This window comes from Hyperolius riggenbachi, chromosome 5 (genome assembly GCF_040937935.1).
Source record: "Hyperolius riggenbachi isolate aHypRig1 chromosome 5, aHypRig1.pri, whole genome shotgun sequence".
Lineage (NCBI taxonomy): Eukaryota > Metazoa > Chordata > Amphibia > Anura > Hyperoliidae > Hyperolius > Hyperolius riggenbachi.
Window position 1 is genome coordinate 17,162,743 of NC_090650.1, and position 13,175 is coordinate 17,175,917.

General features: G+C 44.1%; 1 protein-coding gene across 1 annotated transcript in view; it reads left to right on the plus strand.

Moving 5' to 3' along the window:
* Positions 1-370: 370 nt before the first annotated feature.
* The window catches only part of AQP1 (aquaporin 1 (Colton blood group)), a 47,041-nt gene continuing 34,236 nt past the window's right edge, over positions 371-13,175 (plus strand). The window contains exon 1 of the mRNA XM_068235120.1: positions 371-886. Coding sequence (XP_068091221.1) covers positions 491-886 — 396 coding nt within the window. The 5' untranslated portion in view covers positions 371-490. The remainder of the gene's footprint in view (positions 887-13,175) is intronic.

A 13,175-nucleotide genomic window follows, 5' to 3' on the forward strand; every position in this document is an offset into this window, starting at 1 on the left:
AAGTGATATGCTGAAAAAGTACAAAAATAGTATAATAAAGCATGAAGGAAAAACAATAAAAATAAAGAACACAATAAAACAAAAGGTCATTAAACTAAAACAGTAGAAGAAACAGGACGGAGTGAAAACTTTCCTGGAGTTTGGATGGAGTTTCCAGCAGAATCTGCAGCTCACTGAAAGCATTTTGTATACTGGAGTTTATTATCTGAGAGAGGCAGAGGGAGGCAGAGCTGGTGGAACATTGAGAACGGGAGAAATTGGCAGCCTGGTACAGACTCTCTACATCTATGCAAATCTCCCTTCCTTCTTTTGTGGAACACCCCTTTCCTCTCACAGACCACCCAACCCCTATAAATAAACCACCAGCCCAACTTTTTCTCTCAGAGTTCTACTCAAACTTTGCTGGGAAGAACTTTTAAAGTTTTTTTTTATTACTATTATTTTTTTAAACTTATTCCTAAATTAGGGGAAAAAGGTTTACCAGCCCAAAATGGCAAGTGAAATCAAGAAGAAAGCTTTCTGGAGGGCAGTCATTGCCGAGTTTATCGCCATGACCCTCTTCGTCTTCATCAGTATTGGGGCAGCTTTGGGGATCCATGTCCCCATCGTAGACCATTCCAACAAGACCGTGAGTCGGTCGCAAGACATCGTCAAGGTGTCCCTGGCCTTCGGAATTTCCATCGCCACCATGGCTCAAAGTGTGGGCCACATCAGCGGGGCCCACCTGAACCCGGCCGTGACTCTGGGGTGCCTCATCAGCTGCCAAATAAGCATCCTGAAGGCGGTCCTGTACATCATCGCCCAGTGCCTAGGGGCCGTGGTAGCCACCGCCATCCTGTCCGGTGTCACGTCTGGCCTTGCTGGACATGAGCTCGGACTCAATGGGGTAAGCCAATCTTTTAATTTCCCAATTTCATACTGAAATCGTATTCAGGAACTTTTTGGGGCGGCAGTGATACTTTTTTGGTAGCAAGCTTTTGTAGATTATTGATATAAACTAATATTGGTTTTGTGCTATCAGTACTGAGGCTGACTGTCAACGTCAGGTGTGAAGAATCCCAGGGGCGGGGCGCTAGGCGCAGAGATCGACCAATCAGGTTTCAGCTACTAAATAAAAGAAGGATTTTGGCTGATGGTTCTGGGTTGCACTTCTTCTTCGCCAGTTTTATTTGCACCTGTCCTTGCAATCTCCCTCCACTGTCCAGATTCAGAAGGTATCCAAGATCTTGTGCACTCTACTGCAGCATGGAATAGAGGGGGCAGGAACAGGAAGCAGATTCGAAAAATGTGATTATTAAAAGGAGTTGTAAGATGGTCAATGAGGGCATAGGGAATAATAGGCAAATGTCTATCTATCTATCTATCTATCTATCTATCTATCTATCTATCTATCTATCTATCTATCTATCTTTTCCTCTCATCTCATATATGTATCTATTTTTCTATCTATATCTGCCTGTCTATCCCTCTATCTATGTTGCATTTTATCACATATATAAATGGCCTGGGGTCTAGTAGGACGCATTAGCTATTGGGCTATCCTTTGCGATTTTCACATTGCAGAAGTGCTGCGATTTCCTTTGCAATTCCTGGAGCGTTTGCGTTTTTAGCCGTCACTCCGCGATCGCAACACTGCTGTGGAATCAGCTCCATAGGGTTCCATTGGCGATGCAAAAGCACTGCTAGGGGGTCCCTAGACTATATGTATATTTATATCCCTATCTATAGCACTGCTAGGGGGTCCCTAGACTATATGTATATTTATATCCCTGTCTATAGCACTGCTAGGGGGTCCCTAGACTATATGTATATTTATATCCCTATCTATAGCACTGCTAGGGGGTCCCTAGACTATATGTATATTTATATCCCTGTCTATAGCACTGCTAGGGGGTCCCTAGACTATATGTATATTTATATCCCTATCTATAGCACTGCTAGGGGGTCCCTAGACTATATGTATATTTATATCCCTGTCTATAGCACTGCTAGGGGGTCCCTAGACTATATGTATATTTATATCCCTATCTATAGCACTGCTAGGGGGTCCCTAGACTATATGTATATTTATATCCCTGTCTATAGCACTGCTAGGGGGTCCCTAGACTATATGTATATTTATATCCCTATCTATAGCACTGCTAGGGGGTCCCTAGACTATATGTATATTTATATCCCTGTCTATAGCACTGCTAGGGGGTCCCTAGACTATATGTATATTTATATCCCTGTCTATAGCACTGCTAGGGGGTCCCTAGACTATATGTATATTTATATCCCTGTCTATCCATTTATCCATCCATTCATGAATTTTCCAATGATCTTATCTATCTATCTATCTATCTATCTATCTATCTATCTATCTATCTATCTATCTAATCTAAAGCCTGGCACACACTTTCAATAATGAATGGCCAATCACTGACCAATTATGCTTCCTCATGTAGTATGAGGGTCATCAGGTATTGAATACTATGAGCAAAGCAGATTGTGTTGCGTTTGTACAGCCCTTGTCTTGCCATTAGGACCCATTCACACTGGGGATCGCAAAACGCTAGCGATTATCACAGTAATTTGTGGTGGCGGTTTTTTCACGGTAAACACATTTTTTTTAACTGTACATTTTCACGATTTTTGAACAATTGGGACAAGCCCTTTTTTCACATTTCAATCACAATCACTCAAAAATCGCAAAAACACTGCATGCATCGCGTTTGCGGCAAATCGCAGGCGATCGTGGCTGTGAGATCAATGCCATATAATTTACATTACACTAGCGCTTTTAAAAGCACTAGCGATCACCAGCGATCCACGGTAAACGCCAGTGAATCGCCCCAGTGGGAATGGGCCCTTCGTTGGTTGTAAACGAGTAGTAACCTTTGCAGCACAGGCAGCTGTGACTCCAGTCCTCCCAGCCAATGAGCCTCCCGGTGGAGATAACGGTCCCCCTTGCTCAAGGCTGAGCACGGCTTGGGTACACACAGCCTGTACATTAGTATTCATGTCAGCTGTGAGCACACTTTGATGTTCCCTGGGGAAGAAAACCACCACTGTTCCCGGGGAGAGGGGAAGCTAAACTTTCAGGACAGCACAGAACTCCCAGCTATAACTCTTCCCGACACCCGGTGAAAGCCTCTCCTATAAATTTGGGAAAACTTTATTGCTTGGTGCTACTGAACACATTAACACAGCGATTAAAGTTGACCTTCAGTCTAAAATTTAAGCTGAGTGTCTAGCAAGTTCCCAGGTAAAAGATACGAGGTCACAAGGGGCGGCTACCGTGGGAATGAAGAGTTTGCGTTAAACGCTTGCGTAGACCTCGGTGTCCACTCCAAATCACTTTTATGTGTTGCTATGGTGATTAAAGGGGAACTGAAGAGAGAGGTATATGGAGGCTGCCATGTTTATTTCCTTTTAAGCAATACCAGTTGCCTAGGAACCCTGCTGATCCTCTGCCTCTAATACTATTAGCCATAGCCCCTGAACAAGCATGCAGCACATAAGGTGTTTCAGTGGTTCAGACTTTAAAGTCAGATCTGACAAGACTAGCTGCATGCTTGTTTCTGGTGTTATTCAGATACTGCTGCAGAGAAATAGACCAGCAGGGCTGCCAGGCAACTGGTATTGATTAAAAGGAAATAAACATGACAGCCTCCGTATACCTCTCTCTTCAGTTCCCCTTTAAAAGCAATTTCCTATAAAAATGTTTGCATCAAGGGAATTAGCAATTTGTGAGTTTCTAAAATCGTCTTATACTCGGTACACACCATGCAATTTCCCGTCAGATTGACAGGTCAAAACGATAATTTCTGACTCCAAATCTGATTTCTGATTGTTTTTTTTGATCGATTTTGTATTGAAGTGATCGGAAAATCAATAGGAAATCAGATTAAACCTGTTGGATATTATCGATTCAACCTGTCGATCTGATGGGAAATTGCATGGTGTGTACCAGGCATAAGGCGCAGTTCAGACCAGCGTCCTGCATCGTTGCGTTTAGCCGATGCTAAACACTTCTTTGCAAACGTCGTTTGGCAAACGCGTCACGTTTTTACTCCTACAGGGGGACACAGAAGTGCCGCAGTTACCGATTCTGGATTCCACATGGAGTGTTCAGGACAAAACGAGACGACGGGAAGCGATGGGATCGGGCGCGGTGTTTGCGGCAACAATGGTAAATGATCGTACCAAGCACTGTCCATTCATTAGAATAAACAGCGCTTGACCGATGAGTGCTGCAGCCATTGTTTAACGTCGGTTCACCGCCCGTCTGAACCGGTCGATATTCATCGTGTTTTATTTTGCGGTACAGTCGTACTACAAACATTACATGGTCACATTCAGTGCCTGCTCTACGGTCCAGGCACACAAGCTCAGAGGCGGGGTTCACACCCGAGCACCTTTTGTGTGCGCCTTCCTCGCATGCAAATTTGCATTAGAACTGGCAGCCTATTTAAATGAATGGGCTCGGTCACGTCTAAAGCCATTAAAACGTAGGCAGTGAAGCATTTCTTCTGCAGACTGCGTGCATTAATACAAGCATTAGCTACTGTCACTTCTTGATAGATTGTTAGGGTGACAGTTTGGGGAGCAAGGGCTGCGCAGACTCGCTGTTTGGCTACAAATGAGCAGCATATGATGTTTACTGGCAAGGGCAGGAGGGACCACAGGTGGCACACAAGCAAGTGGCATGGATAAGTAAAAAAGATTCATTTTATGTCCAACCTCTGATTGGATTTGAATGCTTGAAAATGTTTTTTTTTACTTAAAGATATTTCAAGATTTTGCTATCCTTTGTGACTGGACGCCAAAGTGGCTAAAGAGGAGCTCTGATGGCGTATGCTGAAGAAGGGTGTCACTGTAATTTGGCCACCAGTGGAAACCACTAGAATATCTGTAAAATTGCCAATATTCTATTATTGGATACTAGTAGTAGGGAAGGGGTGAATCTGCTTGTATAGAATACTTATATATGTAACTAAGGGGTTGATCCACTATAACAAATAGCGTGCCTTATCAGAATTATCATGCCTTATCAGAGTTAAAGTGCCTTATCAGAGTAGCATAGCGAGCGCTATAAACTTATGCCTGCTAATTGGCAACGGCACTCGTCCTGCCCTGAGCCCCTGCGGGTCCAATCACTTTAAAAAGGACATTATCCCCGCACTTTGATTGGCCCAATAGGCTGCCTCTCATTTGACAGGAAACTTGACAGGCAGCCTATTGGGCCAATCAAAGTGCGGGGATAATGTCCTTTAAAGTGATTGGACCCGCAGGGGCTCAGGGCAGGACGAGTGGAGCTCTCATCATTGCCAATTAGCAGGCATAAGTTCGTAGCGCCCACTTTGCTACTCTAATAAGGCATGTTAACTCTTATAGGGTGCCTCAACTCTGATAAGGCGCATTAGCTGATAATGGGCTTGATTCACAAAGCGGTGCTAACCTACTTAGCACGTCTAAAGTCTTTAGGTACGCTAACCAGGGTGCTAAGTAGGTTAGCACCGGTTTTCTCAATCAGTTCACTCGCTAAGTACCGTGCGCAAAGTTTTAAAGTCTTATGCGCACGCTAAGTCCCATAGGCAGTGCGCGCGTAAAGTTTTACGTGCATAAAATTTTGTGCGCGTAAAGTTTTATGCGCGAAAAGCTAGTTTAGACGTGCTAAAGTGGTTTTTACAGGCGTGCTAACAGTTAGCACCGCTTTGTGAATCAAGCCATTTATATGTTAACTCTGATAAGGCGTGTTAACTTTGATAAGGCATGATAATTCTGATAAGGCACACTATTTGTTACAGTGCATCAACCCCTATGCATCAGCTGCAAATCTAAGGAGAATCGGGAATGTGAAGGGAGGTTTTCTACAAGTTCCTCCTGATGATTATTTGGGGTAGGATTAGTGGGACAGATATTAGTCGATGGACTGCAGATGATGTAGATTCAGGAGAGGAGCCACACATGGGATTGAGTCACGATTGTAGTTCAATGAGCTGGATAAGTCACATCCTGATAGTTCTCTGGAAATAACCACTGAGTTGCTGAGCTAAGCATTAAGGGGTGAGGGGGTTTAAGGATAGGCACTTTATAACATCTTGAGATGCCAGTACACTACTCCCTCTGTATAAATCACTTGTGAGGTCACATCGGGACTCGGGAGTATGGAATACAGGTTTGGGTACAAAGATTACTATTATTATTTAGTATGTATATAGCGCCGACATCTTTCACAGCGCTGTACAGAGTATATTGTCATGTCACTGACTGTCCCTCAGAGGGGCTCACAATCTAATCCCTACCATTGTCACATGTCTATATATGTATCGTGTAGTGTATGTATCATAGTCTAGGGCGGATTGTAGAGTGAAGCCAATTAACTTATCTGTATGTTTTTGGGATGTGGGAGGACAGCAGAGTACCCAGGGGAAACCCACTCAGGGAGAACATCCAAACTCTGTGCAGTTAGTGCCCTAGCTGTGATTAGAACCGGGGACCCAGCGCTGCAAGACAAGATCGCTAACCACTACGCCACCATGCTGGCCACTACACACCCTCCTGCCCAAAGATGGGCAACTAATCAGTGGAATGGAAGGTTTCACTTACCAAGAAGATTTGGAAAACTAGATTTATTTAGCTGGGAAAAAAAGACACAAGGGATATTAAACATGTATAAATTCATCAGAGGACAATAAACAGCTTGGCAGATAAGCTATATGTCCTTTGACTTGTTGGGGACAAGGGGACATGAGTCGGAAAAAAAGTTGTCCATTTAGTTAGAAAGGGGTTCTTGATAGGAGTACAATCACTGGGCAGCTTTACCACTTCCATGTAGTATGAGGGCAACAGATTCTGAGAACTATGTACAGATTGTGTAGATAAACTCTCATACTATATAGAAGTGATAAAATTGGACAATCATGGGCCAATCAAAAACTGGGCGTGTGCACACATCTAAAGGCTGTACTATGCCGTGGGAGGAGAAGAAATGGTTAATGAGATGTTAAAGTGAACCTCCGGACTAAAAATCTACTCAGCAGCACTGAAAAGGCTTGGTGTTACTTTAACAGTTTCACAGCATCAGAACTTTGTTTTTCTTACCAAAACATCATTTTTAGCTGCATTTTTATTTAAGCTCCACCCATCAAAGAAAAAAAGCCCGGGCTTGAGCATGATGGGATTTCCTATGTTGTTATTCATGTTGCCTAGCAACTGGGAGAGGTGCTCATGACACAGGACAGTTGGAACTGTGTCTCATGCTCCCTGTCACCTCCTTTCAACCAAAAAGATGGCTGCCCTCATGAATCACAAACATTTGCCTGTTCTTTTAAAACAGGGTGGGTAAGAGATTATATTACCTATCTATTCGAATTAACATAACTAATGTAACTTAATGACATTATGTTTGTTTAGGCTGAAGTTCCTCTTTAAATCTGGCTCACAATCCAGATTGTATGAAGCTTGGATTTGGACCAATGAAATGCATTTCCTGATGATTTTGATTGGCCCAATTTCAAGCTGCCTACAGCTGACAGCCACGTCCATCCGAAGGGGAAAAATTAGGTTTGGGAGGACAGACCCTTTACATTGGGGCGTGACGGTCATATGTCTCCCTTTCGCTAGGTGCACGATTGTCGCATAGTAGTCATTTTGCAGCGAGATTCAGAATTACAATGTGGAATCATAATGGAAAATTTCAGATTATTGTGAAATTAATTTCACGTGTAATCGTAATTTTAATGTGTAATTTTGCAAGACTTAATAAACCTCTGGGGCTCTAGTGGTTAAAAGCACACCTAAAGTGGGAGGTATTTGGAGGCTACAATCATGAATGGAAGTGTATACCAGGCTTTACTAATCCTCTGCCCAGACAATCATTTTGCACTGTCTCACTCGATCATCTCGCTTAGCGATGTATCGCACATATGGCGCACAGCAGGATTGTGTCATTCATCATGGTTGGCTAAAGCTTGATCTACAAAAGTGCCGCCTTAATGATCGATTAACAGGCCCGGATTTACATCACAGGAGCCTATAGGCACAGATGTCCTGGCACCCTAGACTTAACCCTCCATGAACCTAGAAATCGCCACTGAACCGCACCCAGGGGCGTATCTGGGTAATATGGTGCCTATGACAAACACTGAAATTGCGCCCCATATCCATACTGGAGGTTTGACTCCAGTATGGATATCCAGAGTTGTGTACACCCTAGTATAGTTAGCCAGAGGTGCCCCCCTCCCAGCATAGGTATTTAGAAGAGCGCCCCCCCCCCCATATAAGTAGCTGCCCCAGTATAGATTGCTAACTCAACTATAACCCCAACTATAAGTAACAAGTGGCATCCTTCAGTATAGTAGTGGAGCACGAGAGAGGAGGGGGCAAAGGGAGGAGGGGGCAGCAATAGCGCCCATGTTGCTGCGGCGCCCATGGCATGAGCCATGCCTGCACCCCTCTAGATACGCCTCTAAGGTCCGCACCGCAAGTGTGCAGGCTGTCCCACTGTCACTCCTCCCTTACTTCCGCTGCCCGGTGTAGTTAGCCACAGGTGCCCTTTAGTATTAGCCTATTAGGTATCCAGAAGAACCCTCAATATTAAGAAGCTAGAGGTGATCCCAAGTATTAGTTACCTACAGGAATCTCAGTATTAAAGAGAAACTCCAACCTAGAATTGAACTTTATACCAATCAGTAGCTGATACCCCCTTTTACATGAGAAAAAAATATTGATTTTCACAAACAGACCATCAGGGGGCGCTGTATGACTGATTTTGTGCTGAAACCCCTCCCACAAGAAGCTCTGAGGACCGCGGTACTTTTGGCAGTTTGTTACAATGTAACAAGGTTCACAGACAGGAATTAGCTGTTTACAGCTGTCTCTAACAGCCAAAACAGCTAGGAGCAGCTACATAACCTGCCCACAGTAACAATGTCACCATGTAATAAATGTCAGAATGTAAATCAGGGAGAGGAAAGATTTTACAATGAGCAAAAACGGACTAAATCATTTATACATAATTATGGTAAAAATAAAGCACTTTTTTTTAACTACATTATTTTCACTGGAGTTCCTCTTTAAGTAGCTACAGGTGCCACCCAACTGAAGGGAGATCTTGTCAGTGGAATGCCAAGAGCAGGGTGAGTAACCACTTATTTACGCTCTGCTCAGGACTCTGTATAGGGATGCAGGGAGGGAGGCACTAGGTAAGGGGAATGAGCTAACCTTTCCATCATCAGGCGCCTGTAGGCACAAGCCTACAGTGCCTTATGGTAAATCCGGCCCTGTCGATTAACGATGCGGACGGCAACCTAGGGCATGCACAAGATTTTTGCCCTATCAAACACAGACACAGCAGCATTCATATTTGCAGGTTTTGCTAGCGTTTGCATTTTTTGCCACTTCGTTATGTGGATTTGTTCGTATTTGATAATATTGCAATCCATGTACGTTATAGAAACTATGCAAACCACATTGATTTTTAAGGAAGTAACAGAAATTGAATGAAGGAAGTAACAGAAGCGTGGGAATATATGCCCTGTACTATGAAGGACGTGACAGTTAAAAATGGCGCACAGCGCCAGGGGAACGAAAACGGCGCCGCATAGACTTACATTATATAACGCTGTTTAGCGCTATAAGTGTTAAAAAATGGCGCAGGCAGTGTGCCTTGAGGTGGCCACACACAACACAATAAAATGATCCGATTTTACGGTAATTCGATAAAAACGATCGGATCTCCCGAAAAATCGAAAGCTTCTTTTTCATTCGACTGAAAAATCCGATCGGATTTCCCGTTTTCTTCGATTTTAATCGATCCGGACTGCCAGATATTTTTCTTCAATCTTTCTAAAGATTGTATGGTGTGTGTTGGATTGTCAATGTATTAATATACCCACTCTAGCAATTTTTTCAGTGTTTCCATTCATTTTTATGATAATTGGGGGGAAAATTGAACATAGGTGTGTGTGGTACATTGGTCATATTTTTGAAATGTTACAATCAGTCAGAAAAATTGATTGCAATTCTTAAATTGAACAGATATTTAAAAAATTGTATGGTGTGTGGCCACCTTTACACTTATAACACTGAATAGCATTATAAATCTTAAAAAATGCACAGGCCAGAGGGGTCGGGAGGGAGAGAGGCAGCGGGACACTGGAGGGAATAGGTATCCGGGGAGGATGTGTGTAACATGCATACATTACCTTGTCCCGGCCGCCGATCGCTCCTTCACTTCTTCCGTTAGTTTGCTGTAGCCGGCCAATCACCATGCGGGGACTGAAGCCACATGGTGATTGGCCGGCTGCAGGACTACAAGCAGACGAATGGAAGAAGTGCAGGAGCGGAGGGAAGGAACGATCGGCGGCCGAGACAAGGTAATATATGTATATTACACACATCCTCCCCCGCTGCCTATTCCCTCCAGTGTCCCACTGCCTCTCTCCCCCCCGACCCCCGCTTCCTGTACTAGCCCCCTGCATTTTTTAATGGCGCACCGTTCTGCAATAAATGTATCATAAAACGCTATTTACCGTTTTAATGTATTTACATTAAAACGGTAAATTGCGTTTTATGATACATTTATCGGCAGAACGGTGCGCCATTTTTCTCCCTGCGCCAATTTTAGAGTAACGCTATGAAGGAGGCTGGCCCGTGGGTGTCCACAGAAAGCAATGTGTATATATGTTTATTTACAAAGGTGCCTGAATAAAAGTTACACCAGTTCTGCCACATGCTTGTTCAGGGTCTATGGCTAAAATGGATCCATCTGAAAATGGCGCCTGCGAATAATGGCGCACGGTGTTGCCGCTAATCCATTTGTCGCTTATCGTTATTTAGCATTAAAGCCTTATCGTTATTTAGCGTTAACACACAGAACCCTCTCTGTACCTATCCCTATCCCTGGTGGTGCCAAACCCTAACCACCCCCCTGGTGGTGCCTAACCCTAACCAACCCTAACCACCCCCCTGGTGGTGCCTAACCCTAACCAACCCTAACCACCCCCCTGGTGGTGCCTAACCCTAAGAACCCCCAGTGGTGCCTAACCCTAACCTTGACAGTGTTACATTAAATCCATTTACCGTTTTGCAGTTAAATAACATCTGCAGTTTGGCTTATGTAGGGCGCTATTGATAAATAAAGTTACTGTGCACAATAACATCTGCTGCTTGGCATATGAACTATATGCTATATGCTATTACTAAATAACGTTAGTGTGTGCCACTATTGATAAATAACGTTACTGTGTGCCGTTTTCCATCTTTTTTCCCTGTGCGCCATTATTATGCAGTACTAACGATAAATAGCGATAAGCGTATCCTTTTAATGTGGCGCCATTTTTATGCATAGGCGCTGTGCGCCATTATTCACTGATCTGGGCTAAAATAGAGGCAGAGGATCAACAGGGCTGCCAGGAAACTGGTATTGCTTAAATGGAAATACATATGGCACCCTCCATATTACTCTCACTTTAGTTATCATTTAGGACTTGTTCACATCTAGGGCACTTTTGTAATTTTTTAAGTGCCGGTGATTTGCAAAATCGCCCTGAAAGCTCTTGTGCAATGATTTCCTATGAGAGAGTTCACATCTGAGCGGTTTGTTTCCGATCCGCTCAGCAAAGCGCTGCCTGCACCATTTTTAGGGCAATTTTGCTACAATGGAAGGTATAGGAAAAGCGCAAAACACTCACAAGATCGCTTTGTGCGGCGATTGCGTTTGCGCGTTGATGGTTAAATACATCGTATTTATTCATTTCCGGGTCAAAGAGTTCACTTCCTGACGTGTATCAGGAAGTGAAAAAACAAATCGCTCTACAAAAGCGCTTTGAAAAGCGCTGTACACAAAATCGAAGTGCGCAGGTAAGTGCCGGGAGGAGAAAAAAAAACTTGCAAAAAATTGAAAATCACTGGCGTCAGCGATTTTAATTTCAAAAGAGAACAAAGCCTTAAAGAGAATCCGAGGTGTGTTTAAAGAATGTTATCTGCATACAGAGGCTGGATCTGCCTATACAGCCCAGCCTCTGTTGCTATCCCAAACCCCACTAAGGTCCCCCTGCACTCTGCAATCCCTCATAAATCACAGCCATGCTGTGAGGCTGTGTTTACATCTGTAGTGTCAGTCTCAGCTGCTCCCCCGCCTCCTGCATAGCTCCGGTCCCTGCCCCCGTCCCTTCCCTCCAATCAGCAGGGAGGGAAGGGATGCAGGCGGGGACTGGAGTTCTGCAGGAGGTGGGGAGAGCAGCAGACTGACACTATAGAGATAAACACAGCCAGCTCTGACAAGCTGTTTGTCAGCAGCGTGGCTGTGATTTATGAGGGATTGCAGAGTGCAGGGGGACCTTAGGGGGGTTTGGGAAAGCAACAGAGGCTGGGCTGTATAGGCAGATCCAGCCTCTGTATGCAGATAATATTCTTCAAACCCACCTAGGGATTCTCTTTAAAAGGGGAACTGAAGTGAGAGGGATATGGAGGCTGCCATATTTAATTCCTTTTAATCAATACCAGTTGCCTGGCTGCCCTGCTGGTCTATTTCTCTGCAGTAGTATCTAATTAACACCAGAAACAAGCATGCAGCAAGTCTTGTCAGATCTGACTTTAGGGCTGGTGCACACCGAGCGGCTTTTTGGGCGTTTTCAGATCCGCTTGCGGCTGCGGATCTGCTTGGTCAATGTATCTCAATGGGGTGGTGCACACTAGAGCGGCAGGTGTTTTGCAGAAACGAAAAATGCCTGGGTGAGGCATTTTTTGGATTTCGGATGCGTTTCTGCCTCAATGTTAAGTATAGGAAAAACGCAAACCGCTCTGAAAAACGGCTGTTCAGAGCGGTTTTGCAGGCGTTTTTGTTACAGAAGCTGTTCAGTAACAGCTTTACTGTAACAATATATGAAATCTACTATACTGAAAACCGCAGCAGCAATCCGCAAAACGCTAGCAAAACGCCTCATAAAAATAAAAAAAAGCGTTTAAAAATCTGCTAGCATTTTGCGGATCTGCTAGCGGGTTTTGGTGTGCACCAGCCCTTAAAGTCTGAAACACCTGATCTGCTGCATGCTTGTTCAGGGGCTATGGCTAATAGTACTAGAGGCAGAGGATCAGCAGGACTGCCAGGCAACTGGTATTGCTTAGATGGAAATAAACATGGCAGCCTCCATATACTGTACCTCTCTCTTCAGTTCCCCTTTAAA